Source organism: Dermochelys coriacea, chromosome 4 (assembly GCF_009764565.3).
Source record: "Dermochelys coriacea isolate rDerCor1 chromosome 4, rDerCor1.pri.v4, whole genome shotgun sequence".
Lineage (NCBI taxonomy): Eukaryota > Metazoa > Chordata > Testudines > Dermochelyidae > Dermochelys > Dermochelys coriacea.
In genome coordinates, this window is record NC_050071.1 from 12,836,985 (window position 1) to 12,850,853 (window position 13,869).

Sequence of the window (13,869 nt, forward strand, 5' to 3'; positions counted from 1 at the left end):
TTCTTTAGGAACATGTCAGAAGGATCCTCCACAGGTTAAAGTGCGCCATTTTAAAATGAGTACATTTCTCAGACCTGAAGAAGAGCTCTGTGATAAGCTCAAAGGCTTGTCTCTCTCACCAACAGAAGTTGGGCCAATAAAAGGTATAACTTCACTCACCTTGTCTCTCTAATATCCTGGGCCAACATGGCTACAACAGCACTGCATACATTTTAAAGGCTTTAACATTTCCCATGCTCTAGGGAAATGGATGATGCATCCAAGAATTAGTGACGGAACAAAGGAGCGTTTCATGTCTAGGTGACTAGGTTATCTCTCACCCCCAACAGTAATGTTAGAAAGAGATTAGTTTCTCATGGGTGCTTGGTGGCCTGTGAGAAAACTGCACTTCCTGGAGAACTGGTTTTACATGACCAAAACCACTGCTGTGCTTGGCACTAGTTATTACTCTTGTTGACAGACTCGAGAGAAAGGTCAGGCACTCAAACTAATCTCTCAGTCTTCCAGGTGTGTCTTCAGGTTAGTTTAATGTACATTAGAGGGACACAGAGAGGAGACTTTGAACTACCACAGGCCGTGCTAAATCTATATTGTAGATAAATACAGGTCTTGCATCTCTAGATCAATCCGGAACTTTGTACCAGTACTAGAGTCAGCGAAGGGAGGCCCGCTATCTACTGGCATAAGGGCATGAATCACTTTTTGTTTGTTGATTCCTTGAGTGTTCATCAGCTGGTGCATTTATCAGTGATTGTGAAACTAGGACACTTTCTTTGTTCCACTACAAAAATCCATTGTGGGGAGTTATAATATTGCACCTCGTCAGGAGAGAGAATATGAGAAATAAATCACCGAACTCCTCAATAACTGCTTCATAAGGCAAGTGGTGTGAGTTGTGTGCATTGCCAACAATTCATTCTCAGCTGGTCCTAAAAGGTCATGATTTTTAGAACCACATAGTGTATATTTGAGCCAGGTCCCACAGACTGGACAACACTGAATGGCACTCTTTTCCCCCTATGCAAGAAATGTCTCTTTTTAGCCTGACTAAAAAAACCCTCTTTAATTATGTACAAATATACCAATCTCCTTCTGAGCACTGCTATTTATTTTGCATCAATTAGTCCATAACATATTATTTATTTCATTTGAGGAGGATGAGTAACTTTATTTATGATCTCCAGATGTTCTAACCCATAATTTATACCTGTGGGAGAAGACTTTCTTGACCTCCTCCCCCCACACTTCCAGACATACCATTGGTTCAGGAAAAAGGAAATTTTGACCCACCTATATAATTCTCGATCCCTTTCATGACATGTCCCCAATTTTTTGTCTTCTTTTACCTTTAACCATGGACAGGAGTGTTAGTTTCTTCTAAAGAAATTTTTAGAGCAAAATCCCACCCTTGAGTGCAGTTTCCACTAGAGTCCTCCAAGAGCAAAATTTGGCATTTTGTGCAGATTCACAAATTGCTTTGCAAAGGGGGCTTAAGAGCAATGCAACTACTTCTTCCCTGTGTAATTTCTATTGCCGTTTGGAACTGGAGTCTTGTGGTATCATGAGATTCACTTTTGGGTGGGTGTCTGCCACAAGCGCTGACTTTAATTTTTCCAGGTGGGTGCTCCATCCTCACATCCTCACAGTCTACCCCTTCCCCCAAGAGTTCACCCTCACTCCGCCTCTTCCTGCCCCTGCTCCGGCTCCTCCCCCAAGCGCCTGCTGCCGAACAGCTGATCGGCAGGTGACTGGTGAGTGCTGAGCACCCACTGTTTTTTTCCGTGGCTGCTCCAGCCCTGGAGCATCCACAGAGTTGGTGCCTATGATGTTGGCATAGATTGACAGAAGTTGTTTTTATATAGTAACTCATCTTCCAAAATCATAGAATCATAGAAGATTAGGATTAGAAGAGACCTCAGGAGGTCATCTAACCCCCTGCTCAAAGCAGAACCAACCCCAACTGAAATGCTTAGATGTTGTATGTTTTCATATGATTAAAGGATTTTTAGATGGAACATGTTGATTTAGAGAAATGGAGTATATTTGAGGGTGTCAGTGATAGACCAGCTGTGGTGCAATGCTTATGCCTCTCTTTTCTGGCAATGCTGTTGACTTTAAAACTTCCAGCTGAGAATTTCAAAGCCACTTAAGGGATTTGGAAGTCCTCTTCCCATTGAGTTTAAGCTTAGTTTGCAGTCAGCAGGATTACTCAGACCCTTCAAATTAAGCACATGCATAAGTGTGTGCAGGATTGCTGCCTAGTTTTTCATGTCTTTCTCCAGACAGAAGCAGATAGTAAGTATCTGAATCCTGAAGTATTTACTGAGGGAAAACCTCTCGCAGACACTGACAAAATTTGCTTGAGTGAGGTTTGCAGGGTTTGGCCCACTGGGTGTAGAATTTTAATAAAGTCCATTTTTTTAAATAAAAAATACCCAAGCTTTTTCCCAACTCATGTAGTAATCCGAAGCATTTGACCTAACTGATGTTAGACATTTGCTAGACAAAGCAATTGGGGACAGATGCTGGAACTCATCCTCGGTTCAAATGGCCAGATGGCACACTTGAGATATCCATGAGGACTGGAAGGGGAAAGAAATCATGGGGCAGCAAAAGAGCCACTCTGACAACGATGGAAAGCCCCAGGAAATAATAATAAATATACCCAGGGGTGTTTTGTGCCATATGAATTATACACTGTCTATTCTCTAAAATGCTTGTGGACCAAGTGGTTGTGGGATATAAGGTACAGCTGATGGATTTTTTTCACTGGTGGGTGACATGAACCATTTTTATGGCAGTGGACTGTAATTGTTTTATATCATTGCAAACTTTACTTGTTTTAAAATCCCGCTGTAAGTTTTAAATCAAAATAAAGGAAATAAAAAATATCCTCAGTGATACCCTCTGATAGGCCCCAATCCTGCACATGCCTAAATTTTCTCATGTGAATAATCTCATTTACTACAATGGGACTACTCATGTGAATAAAGTTAAGCACATGCTTAAGTGTTCGCAGGTTCAGAACTTAGAAAAGTCTTTTTTTTTTCAAAGAACAATTTCACTATGGGCCTGATCCAAAGTCCATTAAAGTCAACTGTAGTCATCCCATTGACATCAGTTGGTTTTGATCAAGTTCTCTATGAGAAGGTTTGTTACAACTGGAATTGTAATGTGCATGGAAACATTTTAAGACTTTAATTCTACTTCCTTATGAGCAAATATAACTCTCTAAGTGTGAGAGTTATATAATTGTACATGCACTTTAATATTCTCTCTATATGACTTGTTTTATCTATCTTTTATTTTCCCCTCATTCTTAGGTGAATGAAATTTACCACGATGAATCCCTTGGTGTCCACATAAATGTGGTGCTGGTGCGAATGATAATGCTGGGATATGCGAAGGTAAAAAGGCATTTCAATGAGTTCTGCATCTTAATCTTCACAATTATATTTCAGTGTCAGTTAATTTGGTGCTGGTGGGTGCTGCTGGATTGGCAGCAGTGGAGACAGGGATCCTGCACCGCAGGCAGTAGCAGTGCAGTTTCTGAGAGCTACGTCACCTGTTTGCCTCAGCCAAAAACTGGTGAATTCTCTTCTCTTCTCTGAGGCTGCATACAAGAGCACCTGTTGTGATGCTGACACAACTGTCCTTGTGCCCCTTCCTGTGATGCTGACACAACTGTTCTTGTGCTCCATTTCTCACCAAACGCCAACAGCTGGAAGATGAGGGTAACTTTTGGTCCCTATCAAGCTGGGAGGATGTAAGTCAATGAAATGCTCCTTATGCAGTATATCCTTCTCCTGTGATACCAATCCACTTTATTTAAATTCTGCTTCACGCTACGTATGCTGGGCTTGATTTGGTCTACATGGTGCTGGGGGTTTTAGTCTGCATCCTCCATAATACTTGGGTGGCAGCTGTGACTAAGGAGATATGCCCCCCAGGAGAGAACAGTCTTCATAGGAGCCCAGCTGCATGAGAGATTCTCCTAATATGTGTTCTGTCTATGTCCTTCCCTTGCCAGTGCCACCTACTTTAGGGATGGGCAGAAGAGCCCCCTTGACAGAATGGGTTGCAGATGCCTTGTATGATTGCAAACCCCCTCTGGGCAGACTTTGTTTCATCAGAGTCCACTGCCTGAGTGTGATGGGGTGGACTATGACCAGAGGTCCCCTGCTGGAGGCCTCAGGGACCTGCCACACCCATCCCAGAAAAGGAGCAGTGGAGGGAAGTCCTCTGAGCAGCCTAGCAAGACAAAGGGAGGCCAATCAGGGGGAGGCCGTAAAGGGCTAGCCAAGCAGAGAAGCTGTAGGGAGTAACCAGTCAGGACCCAGGAGGGCCATATAAAAAGGAGCTGCAGAGCCAGAGACAGTCCCTTGCTGGAGCCAGAGGGGTGCTGCTGGTGTTCCTGGCTGGCCAGAGGGAACTGCAGCACCATGGACAGCTCAGTACTGGCAGGGACTGGGGGAGCAAGAAAGAGCTCCTGGCTCATTGCTGGGCCTGAACACAGAAGAGCCCTGAGCCAAAGGTGAAGCATCAGTGAAGGCTGGGCCTATGGGGAAGTGGCCCAGGGAACTGAAAGCAGTTTAATTAACAGGACACTGTGGCGCGTGGCTGCTATTTTGAGGGTCCCTTGGCTGGGATCCGGAGTAGTGTGCAGGCCTGGGTCCCCCATTCCCCATAGACCACTGGGGAAGTGGCCTATAATCGGAGAGCAATAAACCCCCAGAAGGGGAACTGAACTGTTAAGAGGCCCAGCTGCAGAACTGTGGCCAGAACATACCAAGAGGGGAAAAACATTGCCTCCAGGGAGGAAGCCCTCGAGGTACAGCCCAACTCCAGAGCTGGGACTGTTTAAAGACTGCAGACACACGACCAGAAGGGGCACTTGCAAGGTGTAGGTGTCACGCCATTACACTGAGTTTCTGCCAGCAGAAGACCTTAGTGAATCAAGCCAATTGCTGTCAAAGCAAAGGATGTCTTCTTTGCCAGTTGCAGCATGCCAGCATATCCCCGCCATGCCTATAATTAGGAAGCTTTTTCCTTTTTGTGTCTCCCTCCCTTCCCCCCAGATCATGCTGAGCTCCGCCATGGTCTGCCCTGTGTAATCTTAATATATTTTACATTGATTTTCCTCTTAAAAAGCACTTAGAGGGCTTTGCAACAGATGCTTATTACATTATTCAAAAACCGAAAGGAAGCATCCAGGTCTGTTCTATGTTTGGTAAAGCTCACATTCTTCTATTTCAATAGGGCACTAAACTTAGGTAGGTGAAAAGGCCATTTCAGTGTTTCCTTGATTGTTAAATATTACTCTGAACACATAGAGCTTGTGTATATAGTGTAGCAGGAGCCAGACAGGACTCAGAGGGACCAGATCTTCGTCTGGTGTACATCAACGTAGGTCCACTGGAGCTACATTGATTTGCCCCAGCTGAAGATCTGTCCAGTATGTTTTTTATCATTTCAGACTTTCTTTGCCGATTACCGTAGACTGTGTGTGTCACAGCAGTCTAGTTTATCTTAACCAAATGGCACATTCTCTTCCAGCGGTTTAAAATGTAAGCAGCTCCCAGCTGTGTGATTAAAATTGTCCTGCTGTAGTAGCTGTATCGTTTGTGTGTTTGCCCTCCACATTACATTTTATACAAAAAGACTGTTATTTTTATAAAGAATATAAACACTTGTGGTGTTTTCTGAAAAGTCCCTTACGTGCAAGCCAACAAACTGGCCTGATGGCCTGCAACCAAACCAGGGGTGCTAGCAGCTGGGAGGAAACACATTGTTAATGATTCTCTCTGACTACCCTGATTCCCTATGACCTTGGCTTTTGTGTAGTCATTAACACTTGTGCAGAGTCCTTGTAAAATGCCATTGTTCTGATGTGGTGGCTTTTTGCACCCACTTTGCTCAGGGGCAAATGACGGCACAAGCGTGCAGACAGTGGTGAATCGAGCCCATGGGGAATATTGTACATGAGTTGTGGAGCAACTTGATGGGGCAAAAGGCTGGCATGAGCTGGAGAGGAGTGAAAAGAGTGATTGCTCAGTGCTCAGAGAAGAGCTCCCTGGAGGCTTGTCCAAAGGGTGTGTGTGACAAGCCAGGCTGTGAATCTACAGCGCACTAGCTTGCCCCGTACTGACTCGGTGTCTGGACCCTGCTATAGTGCACTAAAAGCTCCAAGGTGCACTTTGAGACACTACAGAACTTCTAGTGCACTGTAGCACGGTCCAAATGGTGAGTTAGTGCATAACAAGCTAGTGTGCTATAGATTTGCACCCTGGCTTGCCATTCACTAACTCTCACCTTGTAGGCAAACCTTACGAGAAAATAATTGTTTTAAATGTCCTGACGCCAAGTTCAGGGAACACACCACTAAGCTCTTGATTCGAATTTATTTCTCTCTTCTAGTCTGTCAGCTTGATTGAAAGGGGAAACCCCTCAAGAAGCCTGGAGAATGTTTGCCGCTGGGCCTACCAACAACAGAAATCGGATCCCAATCATTCTGAGCACCATGATCATGCAATTTTTTTAACCAGGCAAGATTTTGGGCCTGCTGGTATGCAAGGTAAAGCAACCAGTCTGTAGCAGAATTATTTGTTTTTTAATAATGCATGAAAGAAAGGGGGGGAAATGTGAAAGTTGTGTTCATTGATCTTAAAAAATTAGGGAGCATAGGTTAGGATTCAGCAAAGCACTTAAGCAAGTGTTTGAACTAATTTAATTAAAACAGTGCAAACCCCTATAAGACACTCGTATTCCAGTTTAACATCAACACCAACTTAAGCTAAATGGTAACAAACCCCACTTAAAGAGAGAGAAGATTTTCCATGGAGGGGTTTGCATCAATTCAGCTAAATCTGTTTAAAATCACTCCTCAAGTTAACAGTGCAACTTTCTCTTGTAGACAAGGTATTAGTTACATATGTTAACCAGTCATGGAGCAACAACAACTTCATGTGGTTTATGTAATTGACCACTGTGGTGTCAATTATACATTCCTTTGTAAAATTCACATTATCGGCTAGCACAAACCCATATGAGGTGAAATACACTTCCAGTACCCATAGCTGTTCATGAACGAAGCACCGTGTTTTCAATGCCCATCTTGAGACACTGTGGGCTTTATTTTCAAAGGAGCTGAACATCTGCCATTCTCCTTAGTTGGAGTTGAGTTTTCACCACTTCTCCCAACCAAGACTAAGGTGTCTCAAGTCAGCCTCCCCAAAATTGGAAGATCCAAAACTAATAGGTGCTTTTGAAAAATTTGGCCTAAATTTGTACATCTGTCCTAATAGATGAAGGTGGAGATTTTCTCCCTTGAGGAAGACTTCAGATGTTGCTGACAAAAAGACAGACAACACGAAAAGGGACCTAGACTAAAACTGAAAATATTAATATCAGCATGACAAAAAAAGCTATTGCTGAAAACTTTGCCTCCAAGTTAGACTGGAACATCATTTCATGAATTTTGGTGGTAAATATGTAAGTGTCTAGAAAACAATGTAGATTGCTAATAAACCAGGCGTGGCTTTTAGGTTTGTCACAGCACTTTAATCTGTGTGGTAGTTATTTTAATGAGAAAAACTGCTTTAAAGTGGGTGGAGAAATTGGACATCAAGACAATAACTATGAAGGAATCCAAGACCATCACATTCCAAAAGAAGTTCATCAACCTCCTCTCCCACTCAGATAGAGATGGACGTTTGCAGCTGACCTAGCTTGATCTTGCCGCAGGGAAGCATATAGCTAACTACTTCACAATGGGTTTTTATAGGCAAAACCAGTAAATCTTATGGGTTATCTAATTAAAAAAAAATTAAAGGAAACAAACCCAAACTGTATTGCTCTCAACAGGATACGCTCCCGTCACTGGCATGTGTCACCCTGTAAGAAGCTGCACTCTCAACCATGAGGATGGGTTTTCTTCAGCTTTTGTAGTTGCCCATGAAACTGGTCATGTGTAAGTCTTACTGTTACAACCTGAGCAACATAAAGCATGGGGCGTCTTCTCCTGCTTGCACAAAACAGTTTTATTCTCATGGGGGTTATGCGCATGGCAAATCTCCTTATATTTCTTATTCCTTTGCTATTCACAGGAGCTTTAATCAATGAAGAGGTAAATGCGGGACAAAATCTTATTTTGTAAAATTCCATGTGGTGGATTTTTATATCTAAGTCAAAAATGGAAGGCATTGGAATACTGTTTTGATGCATTGCATTCAACAGTGACTGTGGTTTGTCAAGCGACATGGACTTCTACCTGTTGCTTCACTAAATGCTATTGTATATTTATCAGATGTGGCAAGTTTCAGGGAATTAAGTCTGGAATGGTTTGTTCAACAAAATATCTCCGTTAGCCAGCTGGATGAATTAATGTCACTGAGAGTCTGATTTTTAAAATTAGTAGTCCAGGTTCCTCAGTCATGTGGTAAATGAGTGTGCAAAAGTGGACACATGAATTTGTGAACAAGTAGTCCTCTATTTGTGATAAATGGAGATTTATCTCTATTTGCCTATTTGTTTTAATATCAAGAATATAAGTATGGATCATCCTAAATTTAGGGTTTGTCTATTCATGGAGTTATTTAGGAATAGCTATTCCATTGTGTCTTAACTAAACTAGAATAACATACTCTTATTCCAGAATAAGTGTGTCCACACCTGGGTTACTGAGGAATATTTATTTTGCTTTAAATTCACAGCCTACCTTAATCTGAATTAACTTTCAAGTGTTGATAAGCCCTTTGATTTCTGTTCAGTTAATTAAAAATAAAATCAATGAAGAGATGCATTAAAGAAACAATCTTTCAGGAACTCTTTAATGTCCATCCATGGGTATTTTGTCATTAGCAGAGAGTCCCATTTAATGGTATTTGTAGGACATAAAAACAAAATCCCTTTTTAACAAAACTATGCGGAGTGTGAATTGTTTAACCCTCCTCCCCTGCCTTTTTTGGTGTGAACAACACAGATTTTGTTGCATCTGACAGCTGCTCTTTGTTTCAGGCTGGGAATGGAGCATGACGGGCAAGGGAACAGGTGTGGGGATGAGACCGCTATGGGGAGCGTCATGGCTCCCTTGGTGCAGGCTGCCTTTCATCGTTACCACTGGTCCCGGTGCAGTGGCCAAGAGCTCAAAAGATACATACAGTAAGGACCTGTTGGTGTCTAAGTGTAGTTATTCATGAAATAGCACTTTGTGCTGTCAGCTCACATGCTTCCTTCCACTGTACTCAGCAGAGGAGAGAAAGAGGGAAATCTCAGCACAGACCACCAGGGAGCAACATGATCCCCTGACCCCTGTGAGCTGCAAAAGCTCCTTTGTGCAGGCCCAACTGGAATTGGGGCATCTGAGGTTTTGGAGAGATGTCAGGCTACTGGAAGCCACTCTGTGTGGCTGATATGCTTATTGCAATGCCATTTTCCCCCTGTGAGGTATTGATCCCCCTTGAATGTCATGTGGGGAGCAAGGAGCACTTGGCTAATGGCAGCGTGGCTGTCGAGGGAGCGTGCTGCGTCCTCTTTGCTGACTCTTGCCAGAGATTCAGTACCTTTTCTGCCCTTTAGATCCTTTCTGTGCTGGGGAGAAGAGTAACAGGCCTCCACTGTGTATAAGTGCATGGATTTGAGATGGATTCATGCTTGTGATTTGTAAATTTAAATAGGAATTCAATCTTAAAAGGTGCCACTGCAAATGAATATGCCTGCACTTTAACAGAACATCAACTTTCCAAATCTCCTTTCTGGCAGCCACATCGCTTCCATCTTGACTTTTTTAAAGAAGCACTAAGTCAACAGCAACAAGTCCTCATAAAGGGCCTGAACCAAAATCGCTGAAATCAGTGGGAGTCTTTCCAGTGACTTTAGTGGACTTTGGGTCAGGGTCCTTGATTTTGCAAACTCTGAAATTCTTGTGAATACAAAACTCCCTTAACTCAGTGGGAGTTTGTGTATTTGAAATGATGGCAGGATGGAGCCCTGAAAGCAGAAAAGGGGAATTGCAAAATGGCTGGAGAAAGAGGAAAATCTTTAAATTTGTATATATGTGAATATATATAAAAGCACAGCAGAATGGAGAGTGATTTTTATTGCCATTTTGACATCTTACTGTTGCACACCTGAGACCTACTCCTTCAGTCCCGACTCACTGATCTAAATGGGAGTGTTGCCTGAGAGAGAAATGATTCAGGGCTTCACAAACTGGTCTACTGGCTCTGTTCTCTGCACACTCATCTCACCTGAGACATGACAAACTCACTAAACCAAATATATCTTACAGATATTTATCTATAAAGAGTACCGTGTAAGGTATTTACAGAAAGATTGTAACTTGTCAAGATTCATAATTGTGAGATGTAGGTACGGGTAATATTTAAGGAACCATGTATTTACACTGACAGTATGCTTTATGGACTTGGGAGTAAAAAATTAGTCACCGGGGATAATGTGTCGTGGTGATGGCCCATTCAGGCAGGAGAGAGTTGTCACTCCAACCTGTTTAGCTGGTGATGCAGTGCAAGGCGCAATTGTTTCCCCTTGCACAATACTAGGACTTTTGATGAGAAACCATTGAAGGCCACTTCAAACAATCAGAACCACTTGGAGATAAAGAAAAGGAACTTTACAACAAGACAGGGGTTGGCCCTGCCTATGAACAGAAACTAAAGGCTGCTTTTAGTATAATATAGAGATGGGCAAAGCTCTCTGTATCCATTCACTGAGGAAACCCATTCTGGAGCAGGGATGTTTTCATGAATGTTTGAATCCTGGTTCTTGGGGAACCAACCATTTCTGCATTTCTTGGAGGAAAACCTTCTTTGTGAGGTAGGAAAGATAATTATTAGTGTAGACCTAGGTTTGCATTTTATGATTTTGTTTTCTGTTGTAACCATGTGTTTCCACCACTTTCTCTGATTTCTAATTAAACCTTTAGTCTTTCTTAAATAAACCTACTTTTGTTTTATTGTAAGTGCTCACAAGTGCTGTGTGGTTTACAGAAGTAGTGGTTTATGGCAAACTGGGATACACTGCTCCCTTCAGGGCAAAGGATTTGGGATTTCTATGAGTAGATGGTGTCAGGGGCTAGATATCACAGGGGAATATTATTATCCCCTGATCAGTTAGAGTCCTGTGTTGTGGTGAACACACATTCTAATGGATGAGAACAAGCAGTAGTAACTATGTTGGTTGGAAAATATCTCTGAGTATTCTCATGGTCTTTCTGTGTTTCTCTTCCCACAGCTCCTATGACTGTCTCCTTGATGACCCCTTTGAACACGATTGGCCCAAACTTCCTGAACTGCCAGGAATCAATTATTCCATGGATGAACAATGCCGCTTTGATTTTGGTGTCGGCTACAAAATGTGCACAGCGGTATGTCCAGGGTTGTTCTAAGGATTAAAATCATTTTATCTAGTTGCTTTTGACCCTTTTCAGTAGTCATAATTTTTTTTTGAGGGCTACGAGAGGCGGAGTGAATTGAAACAGCCTGAAGTGCCAGTAAAATGTGTATCCAGACTCATTTAGGACCATTCCGGGGGTTTCATGAAAATGTAGGAGCCTATAATGCCTAGTTTTACCAAAATTGATAGTAATTCTCATGGAGGAACATCAGTGTGATGTGTTTTAAATAGTGGTAGTATTGTAGTCAACTTAGTTTTAACCAGTGTTAAACATTAATGAAATGAGATGATAGTTAATGCCCTGATTGCTGCTATGAACAATATCAGTAACATGATTGTTAATTTCATTGAATAAATGTCTTGGTCTTGTTAATACATTTCAGTTTCGAACCTTTGACCCATGTAAGCAGTTGTGGTGTAGCCATCCAGACAATCCATACTTCTGTAAGACTAAGAAAGGGCCTCCACTCGATGGCACAGAATGTGCCCCTGGGAAGGTGAGTATATTATGTTTTCAGTATCTTTTTATTTTAAATTGTCAGGATAGATCTCGTTTGGGGGATTCATCCCAGAAGTTCCTGACTTCAGTGGGAGGAATGAAGGCCAAGGTCATGAAGAAGGAGGAACTATAGAATGTGCACTGTACAAGGCTCATTTTAGGAGCAATTCAGATTGTGGTGTACTTTATGAAATGGTGTTGGGAGCCAGAAGATTGAAGCCCAACCTTAGAGCTAACCTTGCATCAGTGTCTTCTTGTGGGCTTTGCATTACATTTTTGGAGTCTTGTCTCATCTGAAAACTGCCCAGAAAGTAGCAGTGGGAAGCCACTGTAGCAGACTTTGCCCTTACTCTGGGATTGAAGTAGTTACTCTTAAATGTTGGTGCTTGCGGTCCAGACATCCTGTGGCTAACGGAGTACTAATATGCCTGGATTAACTGTTTTTCTTTTAATATCTCCAGTGGTGGGTCCCTGCTTTTTAACTCTCATTTTTAATTAGCAGCTTACATGCCTAGAAATGTTTGTTTAGCAAATTCTATGTACTTTGAGATACAGAGAAGCTGCTTATGCCATCCAAATATGCCATAGCCAGCAGCAAAAAGTGCACTGTCGTATGACTAACCCTCTATCTCAGTGTAAATGGACATTAGAAACAGTACAGTATGAGCAAAAGGTCCTACGCTGCTCTTTGGCATTGTATCTTGCAAAACAAAACAAAAAAATTAAAATGCTGGTGCTGAATGGAGGCCAAAAAGAAACAAACCAAAGGCATGGGATTGAGCCAAAAAGAAACAACCAAAGAGTCCGGTCAGGTTAACTAAGGGCTGGATTGTATCCAGCTTTACGTGCTGGAGCCGGGGAGGAAGCAGGCGTACAGCGCATGCACACTGCCCCGCACTGCCTACCTGTATTTCACATCACAGCACAAAGGGTGAGCGGCCTCCACAGGTCTGCTACTCCCCTCCTCCTTAAGGCTGTTCCTCCAGCCGAGAATTGAGAGTGGAGGCCTAGTCTGTGCCTAGGGCAGTGCATCTACAAGCTGCCCCTTACAACGGGTGATTGTTACAGTAAAATCCAGCCCTGAGCATTGTTCATAAGGTTGCTGTAATTCCACTTGTTTATTTCTCACCTGGGTCTCCTCAGTGGTGCTATAAAGGTCACTGTATGTGGAAGAATGCTAACCAGCTGAAACAGGATGGCAACTGGGGATCCTGGACAAAGTTTGGCTCCTGCTCACGGACCTGTGGTACCGGCATTCGCTTCAGAACACGCCAGTGCAACAATCCAATGTAAGTCTGGAAGTCTCTCCTGAACTGGCATTTCCCATTGGTCTGGAGTTTTTATAGGTGTAGGATGCAGTGTGAATGACATTCACACCTGGGCAAAGGGACTGCCACAGTTCTGCAGTGCAGCAGAAGTGCTGTGGTTTTACTGCACGTGGGCTGGTGGACACCTGCAGATTGGGCACACTGGGACGCCACACACTTGAACTCAGTGGAGCTGGGCTCCATGCCAATTCTGCACACAAGACAGTGGGTGAGTTGAGCATTGTTGGGAGGGCATAGGGAGTCACAGGGTTGTGGCCATTGGGTCTGAGATTACCTGGAGCCAGTGCCGCAAGCTTTGTACAGAGGGTGCACAGGGGCACTTCTTCTATTCCAGTGATTTGTATGGGCACCATGGAGGGGCTATAAAGTTACAATGTACCCCGTCCAAAGAATTGGACTTTTTATTCCATTGACTCTAACCTCCCCCCTGCAGCCAGTCTCTTTGCAGGGAGTTGGGAGGATGGGATCATCTTTGGAGAATTCTAGAATTTCCAGAAACAAATCACTGACAAAAACATCTACATGATATTAGAAAATGTAAAAGAGTGGAGAGAAAGTGGAGTGTGGCATCTACAGCCTGCAAGACCTATTGTTAGATGACAACTGTGTTTCAGTTATGTTATCTGATTA

The 13,869-nt window shown here is 42.9% G+C and overlaps 1 protein-coding gene across 3 annotated transcripts in view; it reads left to right on the forward strand.

The window, feature by feature from the left end:
* ADAMTS3 (ADAM metallopeptidase with thrombospondin type 1 motif 3) overlaps nt 1-13,869 on the forward strand; it is a 187,996-nt gene that overhangs the window by 147,079 nt on the left and 27,048 nt on the right. For all 3 annotated transcript variants that reach the window (XM_038400570.1, XM_043513265.1, XM_038400574.1), the window contains 7 exons: nt 3,324-3,407; nt 6,418-6,574; nt 7,864-7,969; nt 9,016-9,159; nt 11,251-11,383; nt 11,796-11,909; nt 13,055-13,200. In XM_038400570.1, the coding sequence (XP_038256498.1) occupies nt 3,324-3,407; nt 6,418-6,574; nt 7,864-7,969; nt 9,016-9,159; nt 11,251-11,383; nt 11,796-11,909; nt 13,055-13,200 (884 nt within the window). The remainder of the gene's footprint in view (nt 1-3,323; nt 3,408-6,417; nt 6,575-7,863; nt 7,970-9,015; nt 9,160-11,250; nt 11,384-11,795; nt 11,910-13,054; nt 13,201-13,869) is intronic.